The sequence below is a fragment of the Ranitomeya variabilis genome, chromosome 5 (genome assembly GCF_051348905.1).
Source record: "Ranitomeya variabilis isolate aRanVar5 chromosome 5, aRanVar5.hap1, whole genome shotgun sequence".
In the NCBI taxonomy this organism is placed as follows: Eukaryota; Metazoa; Chordata; class Amphibia; order Anura; family Dendrobatidae; genus Ranitomeya; species Ranitomeya variabilis.
The window spans coordinates 415,947,385-415,974,650 of NC_135236.1; the positions used below are offsets into that span (position 1 = coordinate 415,947,385).

General features: G+C 46.7%; 1 protein-coding gene across 1 annotated transcript in view; it reads right to left on the reverse strand.

The window, feature by feature from the left end:
* The window catches only part of LEMD3 (LEM domain containing 3), a 153,178-nt gene that overhangs the window by 79,227 nt on the left and 46,685 nt on the right, over positions 1-27,266 (reverse strand). Inside the window, exons 5-6 of the mRNA XM_077265196.1 lie at positions 7,533-7,612; positions 2,424-2,566 (exon numbers count right to left, since the gene is read on the reverse strand). Coding sequence (XP_077121311.1) covers positions 2,424-2,566; positions 7,533-7,612 — 223 coding nt within the window. The remainder of the gene's footprint in view (positions 1-2,423; positions 2,567-7,532; positions 7,613-27,266) is intronic.

Genomic DNA, 27,266 nt, shown 5'->3' on the forward strand with positions numbered 1-27,266 from the left:
CGGCGATACTAAATATGGGGTACTTTTGTTTGTTATTTAGTTAAAGAAATGTATTTATAGGAACAATATTTTTTGGGGGGGGGAATTATTTGGGGGAATTTTTTTTTTTTTTTTTTTTTTACACTAACATTGCACCGGGGGGGGGGGGGGGCGGACATCATGTTATAGTGTAAGATCGCTGATCTGACACTTTGCTGTGCACTGTGTCAGATCGGCGATCTGACGTGCACAGATCCAGGCTTCCCGGCACCTGCTCTGAGCAGGCGCTGTGAAGCCACCTCCCTGCAGGATCCGGATGCCGCGGCCATTGTGGATCCGGGCCTGCTGCAGCGAGGAGGAGGTAAGAGACCCTCGGAGCAACGCGATCACATCGCGTTGCTCCGGGGGTCTCAGGGAAGCACGCAGGGAGCGCGATGCTTCCCTATACCGTCAGAACACTGCGATCATGTTTGATCGCAGTGTGCTGGGGGTTAATGTGCCGGGGGCAGTCCGTGACAGCTCCTGGCACATAGTGCCGGATGTCAGCTGCGATAGTCAGCTGACACCCGGCCGCGCTCCCGTGAGCTTGGCCGATCGCATATGACGTACTATCCCGTCAGTGGTCATACGGGCCCACCCCACCTCGACGGGATAGTACGTCTAATGTCAGAAAGGGGTTAACAAACCAATTTTTGCATTTATAGTCAACATGTGTCATAACGTCTCACCCAGACATCCTTGGCTGTATTTGTTTTTTCTTCCCCTGTTTCATCTAGGGCCAGCAGGTTGAATCATCGACAAGCAGGGGCGTCATTGTGCAGGTAATAGGGTGCCAACCTCCACTAGGAAGTAAGGTGGTTCAGCTTTGTAGTAGGGATAGGTACCTTTTCAAGTGTCTTGATACTTTGGTGATTGTTTTAAAAAATTAAGTGCAAAAATAACACACATTTAGGGTATGTGCACACTTCGGTTTTTGTCAGGAAGATTTCTGCTAGAAATCCTGGACATTTCTGCCAGAAATCCGCATGCGTTTTTTTCGCGGTTTTTATGCGTTTATGATGCGTTTTTGAGCGGTTTTTTTCCAAATGCATAGAGTTGCGGGAAAAACATGGAAAATCTGCAAAATTAATGAACATGCTGCTTTTTTTACCGCGATTAGTTTTTTTCGCGGAAAAAAACGCACCATGTGCACAAAACATGCAGAATGCATTCTAAACGATAGGATGCATAATGTATGCGTTTGAGTTTTTATTGCAAAAAAAACCTGAACCTGTGCACAGCCTTATAATTTATATTTTTTTTATCTGTATGGGGTTCTACAGTGAATACATGTTCTTACAGTAAAAATGCTCCTACATTGAATCTGTTTTCAACTGAGAATTAACTCACCTCTGAGTATACAGAGCGGCAGCTGTAGCCGTGCCCCCAACATTGACTGAGCCAGCCCCAATGCAGAGCCAGGAGCATGGTTACAACCACAGCTCTGTATACTCAGCAGTGACTGAACGAGGTTAAAAACGTGGTGTGGATATACCCAAAGTGTTACCAACACGGAAGGGGAGCGAGTTGTACGAAGAAGTACAGCCAGCTGTGTTAGAGGGCAGGGTGTGCATGTACACAAAAAGCATCAGTGTGCTTTGCTGTGGGTTAAAGATCACGCATCTTGTATTAAAAGCAGTGTATGAATGAAGCAGTGTAGAAATTAATGGTGGTAATCAGCAACCTGGACACATCCAGTATGTATGCTGGCTACACATGAGATGTCAGCAGAATGAGCATTTGGGTAACAGCTCTACCTTTCCCTGTTCCCCATACACACGTACGTCAGCTGTGCCATCCATGCATTTCTACTCTAGATGCAGCTTTTCTCAAAAGGACGGGGTGGACATTTATATCTATACTGTCCGACTCCTCTCCCCAAATGAGAGGAAGAGTTGGGAAATCACCACATGCATTAGATTGTCAGGAGATGTCCAGAACTTATCCTAGGGATAGATGTAATGTGAAGCCATAATTGTGAGATCGGTGGAGGTCCGACACCCCCAATGATCAGAGGACACCTACTCCAGCAGCATCCAGGTATAAGTGATGCCTTGAGTAGAACTCTGCAGCCCCATACATTGCACTGCAGAATATTGTGTATTATGTGAATGGCAGAGCAATTTTCAGATCAGTGGGGGTGTCAAGTGTTAGATCCCCAACTCATTTATTACCTATAAGTATCTATAGGATAGGTCAACTGTTAAGTCATACAACCCCTTTATTATATACACTAGACACTCCCCACGTTTGAAAATGCTGAAAAAAGGAAAAGATTGTTCACTTCCATATGCAGTTTTCAAATTAATGAAAGATACTACAGTTTAAAACTGCAAAGCAAAAACTGGTTCATAGAGCTGTCTCAACGGTACACACTACAGCACATATTGCATTAAGGAAGTTACCAAGAAGGAGGAGTGATAATCTGTGAGCTACAATCACAATGGCACGGCGGATGCGACATAGAAAGGACATCTGCGGCTGTGTGGATTCCAAGTATTTCACACTCGTAATAGTTAATTTAGAGTCCTCGACATCTCCAAAGCACCTGAAAAATTTTTAAAAAAAAATAAGTTAAACGGTTGTACATAAATGTCAATTATACTATGAATTTTCATTGAAATGTCAGAGCACAATCCACTCTAGTACAGACCGTACTTTTTAGGATTATAAGATGTACCCGCCTCCACCCGAAAGAAAATATTTTGGGGAATTTGAAGGGGGCGTTCTAATTTGATTATACCTTACAGGATGCGGTAGAGTGGGGTCCCAGGGTCACTGCTGGAGGAGGCAAGAGTGGGGCGATGCTGCTGGCCTCAGGGTCTGTTTGCGTGTGTGTTACATATGCATCTGATTGTGCTTATAACAAGTCACCGATCCTTCGGTTAAATGCCTACTTTACATAATGCATGCAACAGTTATATTACTGTTGATAATATATATTGTTGATAACCCCTACAATAATGTGGCTATTGTGAGGCTTAGAAAGAAAAAAAAAAAAAAAAAAAAAAAAAAGGGTCCTAAAAAAAATGGCACAGGCGCAGTAGCATCTATCTTATAGTCAACTTTTTTTCTTTTTTTTTTTTGCAGCATTCACTGAAAGGGTTAACTAGGATAAAAGTTATGGGTCGGGTCGTTCCGGACGCAGCAATACTAAATGTGTAGTTTGTGTTTTTTGCTCTATTCTAAACTATTTTTACCCACTATGGGACATCATCTTTAACTGATCTGATACTCTGCAATGCTTTATGGGTATGTGCAAACGTAGAAAGGAGTTCTGCGGATTTTTCCGCAGTGGATTTGAGAAATCTGCAGATAAGAGGCACTGCGTTTATCGCAGTTTTATGCGGATTCCACCTGCGGTTTTACAACTGCAGATTCCTATTATGGAGCAGGTGTAAACCGCTGCGGAATCCGCACAGAGAATTGACATGCTGCGGAATGTAACCCGCAGCGTTTCCACGTGTTTTTTTCTGAAGCATGGTCACTGCCGATTGAGTTTTCCTTAGGTTTACATTGTACAGTAAACGCATGGAAAGCGGCTGCGGACCCGCAGCTGCAGATCCGCAGCAAAATTCGCAACGTGTGCACATAGCCTTACACTGCACCAGAACATTGACAGGCAGTGTAGGTGGTGTGACAGCTCCTGCTCTTAGCAGGCATTCACAGGCTACCTTCCCTGCAGGACCCCCAGACATCTTGTGGCCTGGGGTTACCATGTAGACCATCAGCACAACACAATTGCATCATGTGCTCATGGGAGGAGACAGGGAGCTCACTCCCTCTGCAATGCTTCTGTGTCACTGTCACTATTGACAGCGGCATCAAAGGGATTAAACGTCCAAGATCTGTGCTAGCACCGATTGTGGGCATTGCTGCAGCGTGTCAGGATGACAAGGACCAATACAAGTGTATTGGTCCATGAAAACCACGTACAACACAGATGCCATGTTCATGTTTAACACTGCAAAGTACAGTTGTGGCCAAAAGTATTGACACCCCTGCAATTCTGTCAGATACTCAGATTCTTCCTGAAAATGATTGCAAACACATTCTTTGGTACTATTATCTTCATTTAATTTGTCTTAAATGAAAAAACACAAAAGAGAATGAAGCAAAAAATTGATCATTTCACACAAAACTCCTAAAATGAGCCAGACGAAAGTATTGGCACCCTCAGCCTAATACTTGGTTGCACAACCTTTGGCCAAAATAACTGCGACCAACCGCTTCCGGTAACCATCAATGAGTTTCTTACAATGCTCTGCTGGAATTTTAGACCATTCTTCTTTGGCAAACTGCTCCAGGTCCCTGATATTTGAAGGGTACCTTCTCCAAACTGCCATTTTTAGATCTCTCCACAGGTGTTCTATGGGATTCAGGTGTGGACTCATTGCTGGCCACCTTAGAAGTCTCCAGTGCTTTCTCTCCAACCATTTTCTAGTGCTTTTTGAAGTGTGTTTTGGGTCATTGTCCTGCTGGAAGACCCATGACCTCTGAGGGAGATCCAGCTTTTTCACACTGGGCCCTACATTATGCTGCAAAATTTGTTGGTAGTCTTCAGACTTCATAATGCCATGCACACGGTCAAGCAGTCCAGTGCCAGAGGCAGCAAAGCAACCCCAAAACATCAGGGAACCTCCGCCATGTTTGACTGTAGGGACGTGTTTTCTTTGAATGCCTTTTTTTCTCCTGTAAACTCTATGTTGATGCCTTTGCCCAAAAAGCTCTACTTTTGTCTCATCTGACCAGAGAACATTCTTCAAAACGTTTTAGGCTTTTTCAGGTAAGTTTTGGCAAACTCCAGCCTGGCTTTTTTATGTCTCGGGGTAAGAAGTGGGGTCTTCCTAGGTCTCCTACCATACAGTCCCTTTTCATTCAGACGCCGCCGGATAGTACGGGTTGACACTGTTGTACCCTCGGACTGCAGGGCTGCTTGAACTTGTTTGGATGTTAGTCGAGGTTCTTTATCCAACATCCGCACAATCTTGCGTTGAGATCTCTTGTCAATTTTTCTTTTCCATCCACATCTAGGGAGGTTAGCCACAGTGCCATGGGCTTTAAACTTCTTCATGACACTGCGCACGGTAGACACAGGAACATTCAGGTCTTTGGAGATGGACTTGTAGTCTTGAGATTGTGAGGAAGCATGAACAATTTGGTTTCTCAAGTCCTCAGACAGTTCTTTGGTCTTCTTTCTTTTCTCCATGCTCAATGTGGTACACACAAGGACACAGGACAGAGGTTGAGTCAACTTTAAAGGGAAGCTGTCACACCCCCCCCCCCCCCCCCCCCAGGCGTTTGAAACTAAAAGAACCACCTTGTGCAGCAGTAATGCTGCATTCTAACAAGGTGGCTCTTTTAGTTATTGGTGCTGTAACTGCAGAAATAATCCGTTCTGTAATTAGTCCCAAATACCTTTCTTCAGTCCTGGAGGCAGGCGTTTCCACCACCCCCCCCCCCCCCTGCTCCAGACGCCACACAGCCGTCACTCAAATCTTCTTGGCGCCGCCTCCTCAGCGCCGTTTTGAAATGAACCGGCGCCTGCGCTCTTTTCTCCTTCCTTGGGCAGGCGCAGTGATCACTGCCCGTCCTCTGTCCTCATGCAGTCTAGCCGACTGCGCCTGTGCGGCCGCCCTGCCTGTGAATCCCAGCCCCGCAGTGAGAATAAATCAGAAGACACTGCGGGGCGGGGATTCACAGGCAGGGCGGCCGCACAGGCGCAGTCAGCTAGACTGCATATGAGGACAGAGGATGGGCAGCGCTCACTGCGCCTGCCCAAGGCAGGAGAAAAGAGCGCAGGCTGATTTCAAAACAGTGCTGAGGCGGCGCCCGGCGCCAAGAAGATTTGAGTGACGGCTGTGTGGCGTCTGCAGCAAGGGGGGGGAGAAACGCCTGCCTCCAGGACTGAAGAAAGGTATTTGGGACTAATTACAAAACGGATTATTTCTGCAGTTACAGCACCAATAACTAAAAGCCACCTTGTCAGAATGCAGCATTACTGCTGCACAAGGTGGCTTTTAAGGTACCTTCACACGAAACGACATTATAACGATATCGCTAGCAATCCGTGACGTTGCAGCGTCCTCGCTAGCGATATCGTTTCGTTTGACACGCAGCAGCGATCAGGATCCTGCTGTGATGTCGCTGGTCGCTGAATAAAGTCCAGAACTTTATTTGGTCGTCCGATCGCCGTGTATCGTTGTGTTTGAAAGCAAAAGCAACGATACCAGCGATATTTTACACTGGTAACCAGGGTAAACATCGGGTTACTAAGCGCAGGGCCGCGCTTAGTTACCCGATGTTTACCCTGGTTACTAGCGTAAAATGTAAAAAAAACAAACAGCACATACTCACATTGCGTCCCCTGCAGTCTGCTTCCTCCTCTGACTCAGCGCCGCAAAGTGAAAGTGAAAGCAGCACAGCGGTGACGTCACCGCTCTGCTCTCACTGTACGGCGCTCAGTCAGTCAGGAAGTGGACGCAGGGGGACGTGAATGTAAGTATGTGCTGTTTGTTTTTTTTAGATTTTACGCTGGTAACCAGGGTAAACATCGGGTTACTAAGCGCGGCCCTGCGCTTAGTTACCCGATGTTTACCCTGGTTACCAGGGGACCTCGGCATAGTTGATCGCTGGAGAGCGGTCTGTGTGACAGCTCTCCAGCGACCAAACAGCGACGCTGCAGCGATCGACATCGTTGTCGCTATCGCTGCAGCGTCGCTTCGTGTGAAGGTACCTTTAGTTTCAAACGCCTGGGGGGGGGGGGGGGGGGGGGGGGTGACAGGTTCCCTTTAATCCATTTCAGCTGGCTGCAAGTGTGATTTAGTTATTGCCAACACCTGTTAGGTGCCACAGGTAAGTTACAGGTGCTGTTAATTACACAAATTAGAGAAGCATCACATGATTTTCGAACAGTGCCAATACTTTTGTCCAGACCCTTTTTTATGTTTGGTGTGGAATTATATCCAATTTGGCTTTAGGACAATTTGTGTTTTTTCATTTAAGACAAATTAAATGAAGACAATACCAAACAATTTGTGTTTGCAATCATTTTCAGGAAGAAACTGAGTATTATCCGACAGAATTGCAGGGGTGTCAATACTTTTGGCCACAACTGTATAGCAGCAGCATTGTCATTTATTTTTATATCCATCCCTGAAAAACACTGACAAATTGATGATAATCATGGACACTGATGCAAAACACTGATCACACGGGTACAATTTTTGAAGTACATGTTTAAATACGGACATGTGAATTAGGCATAACGAAGCATATTCATGCTGCCTGTGTTTTAGGCAGCATGAATCAGAAGGCCGGTTCTCATTAATGCACCATTCACAGGTTCGGTCTACAGAAACAAGCGACATCCTGGGAGCCTCTACTATTTATTAGACCCAACAAGGCTGCAGGCCCTGTGAAGCACCAAAAGTGCCTATAATGTTGGGGGAAGCAATGAAGAGCTGCATGTGTCACACAAAAGGTCATTATGTGAAACATGCTAAAACACTCACCTGATGCCAACATCTTTGCCAGACTGTAAAATCCATGCCAGAGAATTGTTAAGTTCACCAATATATTCTTGACCTAAACCCTGTAAATAAAGCACAATTTGTAAAAACGTGGATGTGGGGGGGGGTGAGAGAACAAACTCAAAACAAGAAACTTGAGGGTGGGGAGAAAAATCAGTAAAGTCAGCTATTGCATTTTAATCATCAATGTACCCAGAGAAATTTCCTCTGGTGACATGGCTCCCAGTGCAGGCACCACACGGTTAATCTGCAGTTTAATAGCATTATTTTGCATGATTGGTTCCCTTTGAAGTGAATTTGACACCAGATACATGCTGCCCAATCTGTGGGCAGCATGCATTAGGCGCTGTCTGTATCAACACAGCTAGGCACGTTGGACTCAAACGCAGAAGGTTTCAGAGTACAATTTAAAAGCTGCCGGAGACTGGGCCTGCTGTAGACTAGATGGACATGCAGGTCCTCGACTTTCTTTCCACCTGCTGACCTGGAGTTACAGGTCTGCTTACATGTGCGTATAGACAGATAACATGGCCGAAGCTGGTGGAGATCTATTGATAACATTTTTTGTATTGGATGGTGAGGAGAAAGATCTTTTTGCCTTCCAAGGAGCTACAATTTACTCTAACACGTTAAACAGAACTACAATCACTGGACACTAGTTTACAGATTTATTTTATTAAATCCACTGATGGTCTCCAGCATTTTGATAGTAAATATAAACATCAGATGAACGAGTCAGTGAACAAGAATATGGAGGATAGAGGAAAGCTATATATCTTGGTACCGTGTTAGCCAGTGGATAGAAAAATATTTAGAATTGAGAGTCCTCAGTGGTTGATACCGTCTTTTCAGTTAGCCATTAAAAGGTAACAAATTGCAAGCTTTCGAGACTACACAGGCCTCTTCATCAGGCATAGACTAATAGAAATTCTTCAGAATCGTCAGATTCCTATGCATAGTAGGAAAGAGGTGGAGGGAGATGGGGAGAACCGCAGATAAGTACTGCGCATGCACAAGAATGCCAGCCCCGCAGTGTGAATAAATCAGAAGAAACTGCGGAGAAGGGATCTCGGGCCACGCGTCTACGCAGGCGCAATAACAGACATCAAGTGATGTCAGTGGATGGGCAGCACTAGCTGCGCATGCCCAAGGCCAAAGATGACAGCGCAGGCGCCGGGACAATTTAAAAACGCTGAAGAGGCGGCGCCCGGAGGCCATGAGTGACGGCTCTGGTGCATCTGTATTAGGGGGAGAAAGACCTACCCCCAGGACGATTTCAAGGTATGAGGGACAAATTTCATAAACTAATACTTCAGCAGTGCCAGAAACACAGGAGCAAGAACTAAAAGCCACCTTGTCAAAACGCAGCATTACTGCTGCACAAGGTGGCTCTTTTAGTTACAAACGCCTGAGGGGGGGGGGGGGGTGACAGGTTCCCTTTAAGGCAAGAATAGATGAGACTTGACGGGAATATGATGAAAATTTGAAGTTTATCTCCAGATGTTAAGTTACTCCCACTTTTTTATTTTTTTGAAGGATAGATTCCATACTCCAAATGAAAGAAGATACCCTTTGTGTTAGGCTAGCTGGCAAAGGATGGAGAGAAAAAAAAAAATGTATACAGACAACTAACTGAGCACCTCAAGACTTGGGAACTTTTCTTGCCTTGGGTGTACATGCTGTGACAATATGCTGAAGGGAAATGCTTTTTCACATCCCTGAACTGGTAAAAGGACAAAGGACAGGTACACCTGGATTATATGGCGTGGGCTCATGTGCACTTGAACTTAATAGTTATTCTGGGACATTTACACATGATTGGTGCAGGGCTGCCAAGACAACAAGAATGCTTTAATGTGATTGGTGGATCAAAACAACCTATTGTCCACCTCTTGAAGTTTTTGTAATGTATATATACACACAATACGTTAATTATGGGATACCTGTATGCTCTATGACAGTGATGGGCAACCTTTTGAGCTTGGTGTGTCAAAATTCGCCAAAAAACCGATCATAACTTGGGTGGTGTGTCACCTTGATAAAAAAAACCATAATTTTGCGACATGTATAGTTTAAATAACAACTTAACTCGTGTGGGGTGCCGTGATAGAGCTGCAATAATGGCAAAAGTAGAAAACAAGTGGCGGATGACCCAATGGCGGATTTTGGGGAGTTCAGAACAGTGCTATAGAAAGTTTCCACTGGTGTCAGAGATGTAGTGACCTAAGGAGAGTTATCTCCATGCATTCTTGATGAGTGATACAATTAGATTACAATCAGGGGGGCATGGGCCTCGTGAGAGCTCGCTTATGTGTTACGAGCCCATTATATGGTGGATTCTCGGATACTCATGGCTGGGGAACAACAGACCTGCACAAAACCCACCCTGTCCCGATTAGTGGGGAGCAGACGGCAGAGGCAGAGCACCCGCAAGCTTCTGAAGTATACATTCTGGAGTGCAGCCAGCATTGTGGCTGGTGCGAGGTGTGCACCAGGACAAAGAGGAAAGCTTGTCACTACAACAAAGAGATTTACAAGTGGTTTTACTGCAAAGGGCTCGAAGCGAGACACAAACGTTCAGCTTATGTAGGTGTGGGAGGAATTCATCACTTGCCTAATATTGTGCTGATCCATCGAGGCCCGGTCTCCACGAGGAATCTGCAGGTGTCCTGTAGTATCTGGGATAATACCCTAAAGCCGCTTCATCCCCCCCCATACATACGCAGAGCGTCTAGGCCTGGGACTTCCGGGAGCTGCGCCTGGCCTACCGGAAGTCCCAGGCCTAGACGCTCTGCACCGGAGCTCTGTTGTTTGGACCCACAGACCTCGTGCATGGCATCCGATCCGATAAAAAAATCGGATCGGATGCCATTAGTGTTGAGCATTCCGATACCGCAAGTATCGGGTATCGGCCGATACTTGCGGGTATCGGAATTCCGATACCGAGATCCGATACTTTTGTGGTATCGGGTATCGGTATCGAAACAACATTAATGTGTAAAAGAAAGAATTAAAATAAAAAATATTGCTATACTCACCTCTCCGACGCAGCCTGGACCTCACCGAGGGAACCGGCAGCGTTCTTTGCTTAAAATGCGCGCGTTTACTTCCTTCCGTGATGTCACGGCTTGTGATTGGTCGCGTGCCGCCCATGTGGCCGCGACGCGACCAATCACAGCAAGCCGTGACGTAATTTTCAGGTCCTCAATGCCTAATCTAGGCATTCAGGATTTTAAAATTACGATCCGGCTTGTGATTGGTCGCGTCGCGGTCACATGGGCGACGCGACCAATCACAAGCCGTGACGTCACGGGAGGCAGGAGACGCGCGCATTTTAAAATTACGTCACGGCTTGTGATTGGTTGCGTGCCGCCCATGTGACCGCGACTCGACCAATCACAGCAAGCCGTGACGTAATTTCAGGTCCTTAATGCCTAATTCTGCATTCAGGACCTAAAAATTACGTCACGGCTTGCTGTGATTGGTCGCGTCGCGGTCACATGGGCGGCACGCGACCAATCACAAGCCGTGACGTCACGGAAGGAAGTAAACGCGCGCATTTTAAGCAAAGAACGCTGCCAGTTCCCTCGGTGAGGTCCAGGCTGCGTCGGAGAGGTGAGTATAGCAATATTTTTTATTTTAATTCTTTTCACACATTTAATATGGATCCCAGGGCCTGAAGGAGAGTTTCCTCTCCTTCAGACCCTGGTAAAGAAGCAATTTCTATGGGGCCGCAGCCGGCGGCCGGCGTGTCACTGAAAATGACTACGCGTGTCAGCACTGACACGCGTGTCATAGGTTCGCCATCACTGCTCTATGATGTTCTTTATATAATATAAATGTGGAGTGTAACTGACATGTATTTTTGCAATGGTAGCTTGATGATAATAAAAAGCTTAATATATTAATAAAATGAATAAACGTGAAAATGCCTTCCTTAAAATAAGGATTATTGTTCGAGATCTACACGATTTCAAGGAGAATCAGGCCAATGTGTTTAATAGAAATTCTGGTCGGGAACTAGAAACTTATCATTCCTCGACTGACACTGAGGTATCGGACAACAAAGCCAAAAGTAAGGGCCAGCGAGGGAGAGGTAGGGGTCGAGACCACCAAAGAGGGAGGGAAAGGTTTGGTTCGGGTGGTGCACATTTAGATGTCAATTATCACCTAAGGAACCACCTAGCCTCCCAGAAGACCCAATAATGACATCTAATCTACAGGTCATCAATTTGTCCTGATGGGCACTTAGCAATGCAGATTGTTTTGTTCAGTGGTGTGGATTTAAATTTGCTCGAAAGCGCAAATGGAAAAAAAAAAAAACAACAACAAAAAAAAACATTTTGCTAGACAGAACAAGAATCTTTGTAAAGATTTGGCCATTCCTGTAAACACATTGGATGATGCAAGACTACTTGATAGTCTGGCTGATAACGACCCCCAGTCAGTTGGTATGGGACCTTTTTCTGATCTTTGCACCAAGAGTAAAAAAATAAAATAAAATGCCGTCCAACTTTAACCCCTTAACCCCCAAGGGTGGTTTACATGTTAATGCCCAGGCCAATTTTTACAATTCTGACCACTGTCCCTTTTATGAGGTTATAACTCTCGAACGCTTGCATGGATCCCGGTGATGCTGACACTGTTCTCGTGATATTGTACTTCATGATAGTGGTAAAATTTCCTCGACATTATTTGCATTTATTTGTGACAACAAAAAAACAAAAAAAACACGGAAATTGTGAAGATTTAGCAATTTCCCAACTTTGAATTTTCATGCCCTTAAATCACAGAGATGTCACCCAAAACACTTAAAGCAACATTTCCCACATGTCTACTTTACCTCAGCAGAATTTTGGAACCAAAATTGTATTTTTGTTAGGAAGTTATAAGGGTTAAAAAGTTGACCAGCAATTTCTTATTTTCACACCACTTTTTTTTTTTTTTTTTTTTTTTTTAGGGACTACATCACATTTGAAGTCACATTGAGGGGTCTATATGATAGAAAATACCCAAGTGTGAATTCTAAAAACTGCACCCCCCAAGGTGCTCAAAACCACATTCAAGAAGTTCATCAACACTTCAGGTGTTTCACAGAAAATTTTGGAATGTTTAAAAAAAAAAAAAAAAATTTTAACTTTTCAAAAAAAATTTACTTCAAATCCAATTGGTTTTATTTTACCAATTGTAACAGGAGAAATTGGACCAAAAGTTGTTGCACAATTTGTGAAGGGTACGCAGATACCCCATATGTGGGGGTAACCACTGTTTGGGCGCATGGCAGAGCTCGGAAGCGAATGAGCGCCGTTTGACTTTTCAATGCAAAATTGACTGGAATTGAGATAGGACGCCATGTCGCATTTGGAGAGCCCCTGATGTGCCTAAACAGTGGAAAAACCCCAATTCTAACCATACCCCTAACCCCACCCCCAACCCTAACCCCACCCCTAACTGGAAAATAGAAAAACACTTTTAATTGTATTATTTTCCCAACTAAGGCGGTGATAAAGGGGGGTTTGATTTACTATTTATAGTGGGGGTTTTAGCGGATGTTTATGATTGGCAGCTGTCACACGCTAAAAGACGCTTTTTTTCTGCAAAAAATAGATTTTGCGTCACATTTTGAGAGCTATAATTATTCCATATTTTGGTCCACAGTGTCATGTGAGGTCTTGTTTTTGCAGGACGAGTTGACGTTTTTATTGATTCCATTTTCAGGCACATGACATTTTTTGATTGCTTTTTTATTCTGACGAGGCAGAATGAACAAAAAACAGCAATTCATTAATTTGGGGGGGGGCGTTTATACCGTTACGTGTTTGGTAACATTGATAAAGCAGTTTTATTCTTCAGGTCAGTACAATTACAGAGATCTCGTTTTTTGCCTTGTTTATTTTTTTTTAATTTTTTTACAGTGTTCACTGAAGAGGTTTACTAGCGTGACAGAGACAGACAGAGACAGAGATAGAGATAAATATATATACACACACACATATATTTTCACAGACTAATTTTGTTTATTTTATTTTTTTACTTTTCTACTTTGCCCCAGGGTGGGACATCACTATGCAGTGTCAGATTACTGATCTGACACTTTGCACATCGCTGTCAGATCAGTGATCTGATATGCAGTGCTGGAGGCTTGCCGGCGCCTGCTCTCAGCAGGCGCTCGCAAGCCACCTCCCTGCAGGACCCGGAAGGAACCATTTTGGATCCGAGGCCTGAAGGGAGAACGGGGAGACCCTCGAAACGACGTGATCGCGTTGTTCCGGGGGTCTCAGGGAAGCATGCAAGGAGCCCCCTCTTTGTGCGATGCTTCCCTATTAGTGATGAGCGAATATACTTGTTACTCGAGATTTCCAGAGCATGCTTGGGTGTCCGAGTATTTGTAAGCGCTCGGAGATTTAGTTTTCAGCTACTAGCCAGCCTAAGTACATTGTGGGGGTTGCCTGGTTGCTAGGGAATCCCCACATGTAAATCAAGCTGGCTAACAGATGTAAATCATTCAGGTGCTGCAAGGAAAACTAAATCTCTGAGCACTTACAAATACTCGGAGGACACCCAAGAGTGCTCAGGAAATCTCAAGTAAAGAGTATATTCGCTCATCACTATTCCCTATGCAACCGGAACACTGCGATCATGTTTGATCGCAGTATTCCGGGGGTTAATGTGCTGGGAGCGGTCCGTGACCGCTCCTGGCACAGTGCCGGATGTCAGCTGTGATAATCAGCTTACACCCGGCCACGCTCATGGGGTTCGCCTATGACTTACAATCCCATCCATGGGAATTAAGTCCCAGGGCACATGGACAGGATAGTACGTCCAATGGCAGAAAGGGGTTAATGTTGTCACAACTAATGACGTATTTGTCAATAGAGTAACAGGATCTTCGTCATTTATAGGATATGCAATTGCTTCTCACAAAATTAGAATATCAAAAAGTTCAGTTCAGTTCTTCAATACAAGAAGTGAAACTCAATACAGTCATTACAGAGTGATCCATTTCAAGTGTTTATATGTTAATGTTGATTATGGCTTACTGCCAATGAAAAGCCAAGTCATTATCTCAGTAAATTAGAATAATTAACAAAAAAAATACCTACGGAGGCTTCCCAAGCATTTAAAAGAGGTCCCCCTAGTCTGTTTCAGTAGGCTCCACAATCATGGGGGAAGACTGCTGACTTGACAGATGTCCAGAAGGCAGTCATTGCCACACTCGAGAAGGAGGGTAAGCCTCAAAAGGTCATTGCTAAAGAAGCTGGCTGTTCACAGAGTGCTGTATCCAAGCATATTAATGGAAAGCTAAATGGAAGGAAAAACAGTGGTAGAAAGGTGCACAAGCAACCTGGATAACTGCAGCCTTGAAAAGATTGTCAAGAAAAGGCCATTCAAAAATTTGGGGGAGATTTACACGTGTAGACTGCTGCTGGAGTCATTGCTTCAAGAGCCACCACACAGTCATATCCAGGACATGGGTTACAAGTGCCAAGCCACTCATGACCAATAGACAATGCCAGAAGCGTCTTACCTGGGCCAAAGAAAAAACTGGATTGTTGCTCAGTAGTCCAGGGTGTTTTCTGATAAAAGTAAATTTTGCATTTTCATTTGGAAATCAAGGTCCCAGAGTCTGGAGGAAAAGTGGAGAGGCCACAATCCAAGCTGTTTGAGGTCTAGTATGTAGTTTCCACAATCAGTGATGGTTTGGGGAGCCATGTCATCTGCTGGTGTAGGTCCACTGTTTTATCAAGACCAAAGTCAGCGAGGCCATCTACCAGGAAATTTTAGAGCACTTCATGCTTCATTCTGCTGACAAGCTTTTTGGAGATGGAAACTTAATTCTCCAGCAGGACTTGGCACCTGTCCACACTGTCTAAAGTACCAATACCTGGTTTAAAAAAAACCAATATTACTGTGCATGACTGGCCAGCAAACTTTCCTGACCTTAACCCCATGGAGAATTGTCAAGACGACAACTAGTCACCAGACCCAACAATGCAGACAAGCTGAAGGCTGCAGTCAAAGCAACTTGAGCTTCCATAAAACCTCAGCAGTGCCGCAGGCTGATCACCTCCATGCCATGCGCATTGATGTAGTAATTGATGCAAAAGGAGCCCTGACCAAGTCTTGAGTGCATTTACTGAACATACATGTCAGTAGGCCAACATTTCATATTTTAAAATCATTCAAGCTGGCATTATAAAGTATTCTAATTTACTGAGAATTACTTTTGGGTTTTCATTGGCTGTAAGTCATAATCATCATCAACATTACCAGAAGTTAACCTGACATTGAGGGGGGAAGTCAGTACAAAAACCATAGCTTTATCCTCAGTATCTTTGAATTCTGGCTCAATAGTAATTTCTTCACATTTGATGGCAAGTATTTACACCAGCTCAGGTGCACAGCCATGGGTAGCCCTTGTGCACCTAGCTATGCTAACTTGTTCCTGGGCTGGTGGGAGCAAAGTATTTTCTGATGTTAAATTCCACACAGGTAAGATCAAGATGTGGAGTCCTTACGGAGAAAAGGTCTCCCTGATTTGGAAGGGCATCTTTAGCCCCTTAGTGACCATTAATACATCTTTTTACTGACATGCAATATAAGAGACTAGCATCCCCTGACGAGTGAAGCCAGCAGCTGTCAGCTGTACACTATAACTGACAACTTGCTGCATCAGCCATGATTAGTGCTGGCGCCGAATATAGCTGTTTAACCCCTTAAATGCTGTCGTCAATGACTACAGCATCTAGATGGCCAGTCTCACGTCCAGATAATTCCGGTACCGGAAAAATCGGTACCGGAGTTATCCGTGTCCTTGAGCTCACGTGGCACATCAGTGTGGCACACGTGCGGCACCCGTGTGCCGACTGAGTAACACACGGACCGTGAAGGAGACAGTGCTACAGTAAGCACTGTCCCCAGCGTGGTGCTGAAGCCGCCATTCATTCCTTCTCTCCAGCAGCGTTCGCTGGAGAGAAGGAATGAAAAATCGTTTTGTTTTGTGGTTAAAATCAAGTTCCTGGCAACCTCCCCTCTCCCACCCTCTATGTGCGCCCGCCCGAAATAAAATACTCACCCAGCTCCCTCGATGCTTCCTCTCAGCGACGCAGCTTGTCCTGTATGAGCGGTCACATGGTACCGCTCATACAGTGATTATGCGGATTCATTGCCAAATAACCGCCTTAATGTCTGCCAGTTACAGGGGCCTGTTCAGAAGTTATCAACATTTACGTGGTAAAATACAGTACAGACCAAAAGTTTGGACACCTTCTCATTTAAAGATTTTTCTGTATTTTCATGACTATGAAAATTGTACATTCACACTGAAAGCATCAAAACTATGAATGAACACATGTGGAATTATATACTTAAAAAAGTGTGAAACTGAAATTATGCCTTATATTCTAGGTTCTTCAAAGTAGCCACCTTTTGCTTGGATGACTCCTTTGCACACTCTTGGCATTCTCTTGATGAGCTTCAGGAGGTAGTCACTGGGAATGGTCTTCAACAATCTTGAAGGAGTTCCCAGAGATGCTTCCCACTTGTCGGCCCTTTTGCCTTCACTCTGCGGTCCAGCTCACCCCAAACCATCTCGATTGGGTTCAGGTCTGGTGACTGGAGGCCAGAACATCTGGCGTAGCACCCCATCACTCTCCTTCTTGGTCAAATAGCCCTTACACAGCCTGGAGATGTGTTTGGGGTCACTGTCCTGTTGAAAAATAAATGATGGTCCAACTAAACGCAAATAGCATGCCTTTAAAAGATGCTGTGGTTGCCATGCTGGTTCCGTATGCCTTCAATTTATAATAAATCACCAACAGTGTCACCAGCAAAGCACCCCCACACCATCACACCACCTCCTCCCCCACGACACGGTGGTTGGTACCAAAGATCTCAAATTTGGACTCATCAGACCAAAGCACAGATTTCCACTGGTCTAATGTCCATTCCTTGTGTTCTTTAGCCCAAACAAGTCTCTTCTGCTTGTTGCCTGTCCTTAACAGTTGTTGTAGAGATGTGTCTGCTGCTTGAACTCTGTGTGGCATTGGTCTCTAATCTGAGCTGCTGTTAACCTGTGATTTCTGAGGCTGGTGACTCAGATAAACTTATCCTCAGAAGCAGAGGTGACTCTTGGTCTTCCTTTCCTGGGGCAGTCCTCATGTGAGCCAGTTTCTTTGTAGCTCTTGATGGCTTTTGCCACTGCACTTGGGGACACTTTCAAACTTTTCCCAATTTTTCAGACTGACTGACCTTAATTTCTTAAAGTAATGATGGCCGGGGGGCGTGTCCTAGCTGGCCATGTGAGTGGACACAGGGAAGAGTGCTAAAGGGACAAATATCCTGTGCAAACATTGATTACCAGACTTTGCCACAAACCGGTTAGCTGAAGGTCTGGGGAGCAAAGCGGTGCCGAGTGGTGGATCCGGCATCAGAGGCAATGACCAGACGGAGGCAGGAGGATGCAGGTGCTGGCGATGCAGGAGCCAGCCAGCCAAGATGGTGCTGAGGTCAGAGAAGAAGCTGACAGGGAGAACTCCGCATGTCAACAGCGTATGGAGGTGGCGGCGAAGCTTCAGCAGTACGCCAGAGTGGAAGCTGCGGAGGAGGCAGAGCAAGGAACCGGAGCTGATAAGGAGGAGGATACAGTCCTGGCTGCAAAGCATGAGGTACAGAGGGGGAAGGAGAGAGGCAGCATGGCGGGGGCAGGAGGGGGGCCTGAAGTCTTAATGCAGAAAGAGGAGCCGACCCTCAGAGATGTTGCTGTGTTGATCTCCTCGTGCCAGCAATCCCTGAATTCCCTAGCCCTGCAGATGCAGGAGGTAAAAGGGGACACAGCACAGATTAATGCAGCCCTGCAAAAGATGGACAGACGTATGGGAGCGGTGGAAGAGAGGGTGAGCACGGCAGAAGACCACATAGTAAAACTGCAAAAAGCTGAGAAAAAGTTTGCCCAAGCAGTATCAGAGCTCGCTGCCAAAAATAGAATTATTCTTACCGTTAATTCGGTTTCTAGGAACCTTCCACGACAGCATACGGAGGTTGCCTCTTTGCCCTAATGGGGAACAGGAAATGAAGGTTAAAAGGCCCTCCCACCTCCCTCTCACCAGTGACTTATAACTGAAAACCATGGCACCGGTTTACCTTGAATCCCAGATTTAAATCCAGGAGTATAGGGAGGGAACTAGCGCCGTCGTGGAAGGTTCCTAGAAACCGAATTAACGGTAATAATAATTCTATTTTCTCTAGTCACCTTCCACGACGGCATACGGAGGAATACCAACTAATTTGGCGCTAGGGAGGGACAACGGCCTGGAGTACTTTTCGGCCGAAGGCTAAATCCTTGTTGGGCATTACATCTAATCTGTAATGTCTGGAGAAAGTATGCAACGAAGACCATGTAGCTGCCCTGCAGATTTGCTCTGCTGATGCACCTGCTCTTTCTGCCCAGGAGACTGAGGTTGATCTAGTCGAATGAGCCTTGATTCCCACTGGAGGGGTTTTATCTTGAGCAAGGTATGCTTCTGCTATCGCTTTCTTGATCCAGTTGGCAATAGTACTTTTGGCTACCTTCTTCCCTTTGTTTTGTCCCGATGGATGGACAAATAGATTCTGGTCAATTCTATAAGAACTGGTTTGTTCTAGGTAAAATAATACAATGCGCCTGACGTCCAGCATATGGAATCTCCTCTTTTGGATTTGTAGGATTTTGGCAAAAAGAGGGTAGAACAATTTCCTGAGAGCGGTGGAAATCTTATACGACCTTTGGAAGAAAGGAAGGGTCTAGGCGCAGTATTATAGAGTCATCTCGAATAGACAAGTATGGTTCTCTCATTGAGAGGGCTTGTAATTCTCCCACCCTCCTTGCTGATGTAATGGCTACTAGAAAAATTGTTTTATAGATCAGATTTTTCCGGGAGCAGGAGAATAATGGTTCGAAGGGGGGGGACCTGTGAGCCCTTGTAACACCAGATTGAGATCCCACAGCGGTACTGTTATTCGTTTCTTAGGGTTCATTCTAGAAGCTGATATCATGAACCTCTTAATCCAGCGATGATTTGCCAGATCCTGATCAAATATTGAACTGAGGGCGGAAACTTGGACTTTTAGGGTGCTAGGCCTGAGGCCTATTTCTAAGCCTTTTTGTAGAAAGTCTAGAATTTGATAAATTCGGATTGAAGGGATCTGGCACTTCAGGAAGACAAAAGGATGAGAATTTCTTCCAGATTTTATTATATATAGCAATTGTTACCGGTTTCCTAGATTTTTGAAGTGTGGAAACCACTACCTCGGATAGTCCTTTGGCTCTCAATATCTGGGCTTCAGTAGCCATGCCGCCAAATTCCATTTGTGGGCATCTAGGAGATGGATTGGTCCTTGAGAAAGAAGGTCTTCTATCGGAAATTGGAACGGGCCATCCGCCTGTAGATCCACTATCAGGTTGTACCAACTCTTCTTTGGCCACAACGGAGCTACCAATATGGTTGGCGTTTGTTCTTCCCGAACTTTCTGCAAGACTTTTGCCAATATCGGAATTGGTGGAAACGCATAGGCCAGCCGAAAATTCCATTCCTGGGCCAGTGCATCCACTCCTTTGAAGCCGTCCCTGGGGTTTAGGGAGAAGAAGGCTTTGACTTTCGCATTTTGGCGGGATGCAAAGAGGTCGATTTCTGGAAGACCCCATTTGTTCACCAGCATCTGGAAACTTCGGATGCTCAAAAACCAATTCCCCTGGATGTATATCCTGGCGACTTAGATAGTCTGCCTGAGTGTTGGATGAACCTTTCAGGTGAACTGCCGTCAGGGATAAAAGATGTCTTTCTGCCCAGGAGCATAGTCGGGCAGATATGTTCTTCAGGCTGTTGTTCTTTGAACTGCCCTGATGTCTTATGTGGGCCACCGTGGTCACATTGTCCGAATATATCCGAACATGATGTCCCTTGATAAGATGACCTCCTACTAGCAGGGCTTCCTCTACAGCTTTTAGTTCTCTGTAGTTGGATGACTTCCTGCTTGTTAACTGGTCCCAGAGACCTTGGAAAGGGGTGTGATTTATCATGGCCCCCCAGCCTCTTTTACTGGCATCTGTTGTAACTGTAGTCAGTGGGACTTGTGTCCAACTGACTCCCTTTTGTAATTTTTGGGGGGTTATCCACCATGCCAGGGAGGCCTTGACACGACCTGGTGTGTACAACTTTTTGTTCAAAGAACTGGGATGACCATCCCAATTCTGCAGGATATGTGCCTTTAGAATTCTGGAATGGGCCTGGGCCCATGGAACCGATTGGATGGAGGCTGTCATCGATCCTAGAAGAGACATGCCTTCTCTGATTGTAGGGGGATCTGGTGTCCCTGAATGTCTTGACCTTTGATAGTAGGGTTAGACGATATTCCAATGAGAGGAAGGACATTTGTCTTGCAGAGTCCAGAAGAACTCCCAGGAATTTCCTGCATTTGGAGGGTCGTAGGTGAGATTTCTCCAAATTCGGCACCCATCCAAGAGATGTCAGAACATCGAGAGTCTTTGATACATGAGACACAAGGGTTTGTTTGGTAGGAGCCACTAACAAAAGGTCGTCTAAATACGGCACTATACAGACGCCTTGCCTCCGGATAAAGGAGACTACTTCCCCCATTATTTTGGAAAAAACTCTTGGAGCAGAGGAAATTCCAAATGGAAGAACGTTGAATTGATAGTGCTCTATCAGACGCCCCTTCTGCACTGCAAATTTGAGATACTGGCGATGTCTCTGGTGAATGGGGATGTGAAAGTAGGCATCTTTCAGATCGAGAGTGGCCATGAAGGAGTGCGGACCTATCAAGGGAATGGCATTTTTTACTGATTCCATCTTGAATCTTCGGTACTTGATATGCTGATTGAGACCCTTTAGATTTATAATAATACGGGACTCGCCCGATGGTTTGGGAATCAGAAATAGACGAGAGTAGTGCCCCCGATCCCTCTCCGATTCCGGTACCTGAGATCGCATTTGACATCTTTAGGGCCCTGAGACTCGACTCCAAATTTGACTGGTCTTTCAAGGAGGGAAGGGAGGGGACTTTTTAGACCTCGTGGGGGGGAGGAAATGAATTCTATTAGGAGACCCTCTTTGATGACGTTGAGGACCCAGGGGCAATCGGTGATGTTTTGCCACTGGGAAACAATTTGAAAGTCTCCCCCCCACCGGGTCGAAGTCACCACTTCTCCTGTTGAGACTGCTGCTGTTGTTGCTGAGGGATAAGGATGTTCCTTCCCCCTCCCTTCGGGTAACTCCACCTCCCGGACTTGCCTTTTCCTCTCTGAGAGGTTTGGGCCTGAAAGGGACGAAAAAACTTCTTTTTGGGAGTTTTTTGTTCCGGGAGGGCTTTCTTTTTATCGGTTGCCTTTTCCAGGATGTCATCCAGAGAAGGCCCGAAGACATAGTTACCTTTAAACGGTATGGCGCACAATTTGGCCTTGGAGGTGATATCACCAGACCACATTTTTAACCACAGCGCCCTTCTAGCTGAGTTAGTCTGTACTAATGACCTAGCAGCAATTCTGATAGTTTCCATAGAAGAATCCGCTAGGAAACCCGTGGCTCTAAGGAGACTGGGTAGAGAGTCCAACAATTCAGCTCTAGACGAGCCCTGGGATGTGTGAGATTCTAGTTCACCTATCCAGCGGAAAAGAGCTCTAGCCACACATGTTGATGCAATATTGGCTTTGAGGGCTACCGTGGAGGTTTCCCATGATTTTCTCAACAGACTTTCTATTTTCCTGTCCATTGGATCCTTTAACTGTGACGAGTCTTCGAATGGAAGAGCCGTTCTCTTAGCCACTCTTGCCACCTGTGAATCAACTTTAAGGATATCCCATTTGGCCAAATCCCCTTCTAAGGGGAATCTATGTTTCATCTCGGATGGAGTACTGAGACTTTTTCAGGTAATTCCCACTCTTGGTCAATCATATCAGATATATTCGAGTGGATTGGAAACCCTACCCGTTTACCCTTAGTTATGCCACCAAACATTTGGTCCTGTATGGACTGTGGTTCTGGCTCTTCCTCCAGCCCCAGAGTACTGCGTACGGCAGCTACCAAATCCTCAATCCAGTCTGAAGAGAAAAAATACTTCCTAGCTTCAGAGGTTATAGGGGACGTAGGTTCCTCCCGTCGACCCGAGGATGAGGCATAGGAGAGGTCTGACTCCGATTCAGAATAATCCTCCTGGATTATTCTTTTTTTAGCTGGAGAAAGTGGCGGAGGGGGTGGGGTGTAAAGGCTGCTAGGGAGGATTGCACCTCTTGCTTGACCAAAGAGCGGATTTCCTCTAGTAAAGAAGGTCGCTCTGCCCTGACAACTTTGTCAGTACAGGTCCTGCAGAGTTTTTTCTCCCATAATGGTGGCAGTTTAATGTTACAGATGGCACACTTTTGTAGTAGTTTTGGGGGCAGACTTTTCTCCCTGTAATGAGAGGGGAGAGAGTCATGACTAAAAATACCCCCAAGTCACTAGCTAAGGACCCCTGTCCCTGCGGCACTTACTGTGGCAGGGGCAGCGCTGGGCTCTGCAAGCGCAGGGCAGGTACTGCTCTCCATGACAGGACAGTCTTACCTGCGACGTTTTCTGGCAGGTTTTATACTCTGCGGTATGTTCCTGCCCCCAGCGATTGTGAAAATCCTCCTCCCCTCCATGGTCCAGGGTGGAGGACGCCGTCCTGCACGAGACACCGCCGGCGGAAGTGCCTCCAGGGAGCGCAGAAAAGACCGGAAGTGACACGCGCAATCACTTCCGGGTCGCCAGCGGCATGTGGAGGAGGGGAGACCGAAGAGCTCCAGGAGGACTCCGGTCAGGAACGCTAGCCTGCTTTGCCCTCACGGGGGCGCGGGAAGGCTAGGAACAGGTCCCGAGGACACCGCGGCGCGGCGCGACAGGAGCAGCATGAGAGGGGAGGTAAGGTACGACCCCATGCTGCCCGGTTTCATATAAGCCCGAGCTTATTAGATGCAGTAGTTACCGGCCACCACTGCATACGAAGTAAACCTCTCCTGTCCCATGGGGAACAGGAGAGACACTGGTGAGAGGGAGGTGGGAGGGCCTTTTAACCTCTCCATTTCCTGTTCCTCATTAGGGCAAAGAGGCAACCTCCGTAGGACGTCGTGGAAGGTGACTAGAGAAAATGAGGATCTGGAAAATAGATCCAGAAGGAATAATATACATATAGTGGGGCTGCCTGAAAAGACTGAGGGGAGAAACCCCACAGTTTGTTGAAAGCTGGCTGCTGGAGAAAATTGGGGGCACAGTGCTGACAAAAGTATTTGCTGTTGAAAGAGCTCATAGGGTCCCGCCGCAGCCCCCTGCCCCAGGAGCAAATCCCCATACCATGCTTGCCAAAATACTGAACTACAGGGACAGACATTATCCTCAGAAAGGCTAGAGAAATGGAGGATCTGATGGCTGGGGGTCAAAAAATTGCCATCTACCCGGATTATTCTGCTGCAGTTCAGAAACAAATGGATGAAATTCACTGGGGTTAAGAGACGACTGAGGTAACTAGGAGTGCAATACTCTATGCTGTTCCCCGCAAAGTTGAGACTGGTGACTTTTGATAAGAGCCACTTTTTCCTGACACCAGAGGAAGCTACCCAGTGGATTGATACTAATGCAAAAAAAGGGAAAGGGCGATTGACATCTCAGCGAGATCCGGACGGGAGTTGTTTCTCTGTTGCTGGAGGAGGGATTTGCGTTTAATGGCACATTGGTTAAAGGGTTGAGCAGCGGTTGAGGGCTCGGCTGTGCCATATTGAGTGATTGACCGGAGGGGATAGTAACGATTAATAAGTATGGGGGAGGTGGGTTATGTCGGGTACTGCAAATTGGTTTGGTAATTTCTCTACATGTTTATTTAAGTCGGAATGTTGGAAAACACAAAAACTGTGGGAAATTCGGATTGTTACTGCAGCGTGAGGCACATGGAGAGGGTTAAGTAAGGGAAAGTGTTCGCAATGGGCGGTGGAGCCCCACTCTTGATGAGGGGAAGAATGTGTGGTGTTGGGTGGGTTAGGGGGGCAAGTTGGGAGTTGGTAGGGGGGGGTGGGAGGGATTAGACAGCTCATACTTGGAAAAGAGGGATTTTTGGTACTTACCGTAAAATCTCTTTCTTGGAGCCTTCATTGGGGGGACACAGGACAACCATGGGTGCATGCTGCTGCTGCTAGGAGGTTGACACTATGCAAAAAAAGGAAAAGGCGTAGCTCCTCCCTCTCAGTATACACCCACCGACAGGCACCAAGTACCTCAGTTAGTGCAAAAAGCAGTAGGAGAAGCGACAGAACTCAATAGTAAAAGTACCAACTAAACTAGGGCCTCCAGGCCCCAAACACGGTACCAGAACAAACAAGTAGGGAGGGTGCTGTGTCCCCCAATGAAGGCTCCAAGAAAGATTTTACGGTAAGTACCAAAAATCCCTCTTTCTTTATCGCTTCATTGGGGGACACAGGACAACCATGGGACGTCCAAAAGCAGTCCCGGAAAAGGGTGGGTAGAAAGGAAATGAGAAAAGGTCTCAGGTCAGCCGGTGTGAGACCGCCGCCTGCAGTACCTTCCTACCAAGACCTGCATCGGACGAGGCTTGGGTATGAACCCGATAGAACCTCATAAACGTGTGCAAAGACGACCAGGTTGCGGCCTTGCAAACTTGTAAGGCGGAGGCCTGGTGGCGAACAGCCCAAGAAGCTCCGACAGCTCTGGTGGAGTGAGCTCGCACCCCCGAAGGAGGACATGCCTCAAGAAGATGGTACAATTCTGAAATTGTCGAGCGAATCCAGTGGGAGATAGTGGATTTAGATGCTTGAAGGCCCGACGACCCTCGGAAACAACAAAGAGAAACGGATTGACGGAAGGGAGCGGTTCTAGAAAGATAGACCCAAATGGCCCTGACCACGTCAAGCTTGTGAAGGGACTTCTCCAAAGGATGAGCCGGAGAAGGGCAAAATGATGGAAGGACCATGTCCTCGTTGATATGGAAAGCCGAGACCACCATGGGAAGGAATTCGGGAACCGGTCTAAGAACGACCTTATCCTGATGAAGAATCAGGAAGGGGGAACGGCATGACAGGGCTGCCAACTCGGAGACCCTCCTGATAGATGTAATGGCAATGAGGAAGGCGACCTTCCAAGAGAGAAGGGAAAAGGGCACGTCCTGAAGAGGCTCAAAGGGAGCAGCCTGAAGAGCACCAAGGACCAGGTTAAGGTCCCAAGGATCCAAAGGAGGACGGAAGGGAGGGGCGATATGCGCAACTCCCTGTAGAAATGTCCTAACCTGGTGAATGGAGGAAAGGTCACTCTGGAAGAGGATCGACAGAGCGGACACTTGTCCCTTGAGTGTGCTTAGGGATAGGCCCGAATCGAGACCAGACTGGAGGAAACCGAGAAGATCCGGAAGAGAAAAGGACATTGGAAAAAACTTCATTAGTTTCACACCACCGGAAGAACGCTTTCCAGTACCTATGGTAAATACGGGAAGACGCCTTTTTTTTGGCTCTGATCATGGTCTGTATGACCTGGAGAGAGAGACCAGAGTTCTTCAAGACTGCGGCCTCAAGGCCATGCCATTAAACTCAGCGACTGAGAACTCTGGTGGTAGAGAGGTCCCTGCGAGAGGAGGTCTGGCCGATCCGGGAGTCTAAGGAGTATCGGCGAGCATATTTACGAGCTTGGCGTACCGCGGCCGCCTTGGCCAGTCCGGCGCTATCAGTATGACTGGAATCCCTTTCAACTTGATCTTTACCACCCTTGGAATCAAGAGGAGGGGAGGGAACAGGTAGGGAAACAAACTGGGACCATGGAATTACCAGAGCATCGTGGCCGACGGCAAGAGGGTCCCGGGATCTGGCGACAAACTGAGGGACCTGGTGGTTCATCTGGGATGCCATAAGATCGACGTCCGGCGCACCCCAGCGAAGGCAAATTTGGTCGAAAACTGCGGGGTGGAGAGACCACTCGCCCGCTGCTAGACCCTGGCGACTGAGGAAGTCGGCTGCCCAGTTTTCGACCCCGGGGATATGAACGGCTGATATGGCCGGAACGTGGCGTTCCGCCCACCGAAGAATCTTTGCCGCTTCTGCCATAACTTGGCCACTGCGAGTCCCACCCTGGTGGATTAAGTATGCCACGGCCGTGGCATTTTCTGACTGGATGTGGACGGGGAGACCCGTCAGAAGAGACTGCCAGTGTATTAGCGCAAGGAAGATTGCCCTGATCTCCAGATGGTTGATGGGAAGAAGAGCTTCCTGGGTGGTCCAACGGCCCTGAGCCGTGTGATGTCGGAAGACTGCTCCCCACCCGAGTAGGCTGGCATCGGTGGTGATGACCTGCCATTGAAGGGGAAGAAATGATATTCCTCTCAGGAGAGCGGAGGACAGCGTCCACCAGGTTAGGGACTGACTAACCTGGAGAGAAAGGTGGACGGGGCAGTCCAGGGAATCCAAAGACCTGTTCCAGGTAGATAGGAGGAATAGCTGGAGAGGGCGGGTGTGGAACTGGGCGAAGGGAACAGCCTCCATGGAGGCCACCATCTTCCCCAGGACTCCCATGCAGAACCGAAGCAACCTGGGAGCCGGGCGTTTGAGAAGACGGACCGCTTTGAGGAGAACTGAGAACTTGTCCTCTGGGAGAAAGACCCGAGCTAAGTTCGTGTCGAACACCATGCCCAGGAAGGACAGTCGTTGGGACGGAA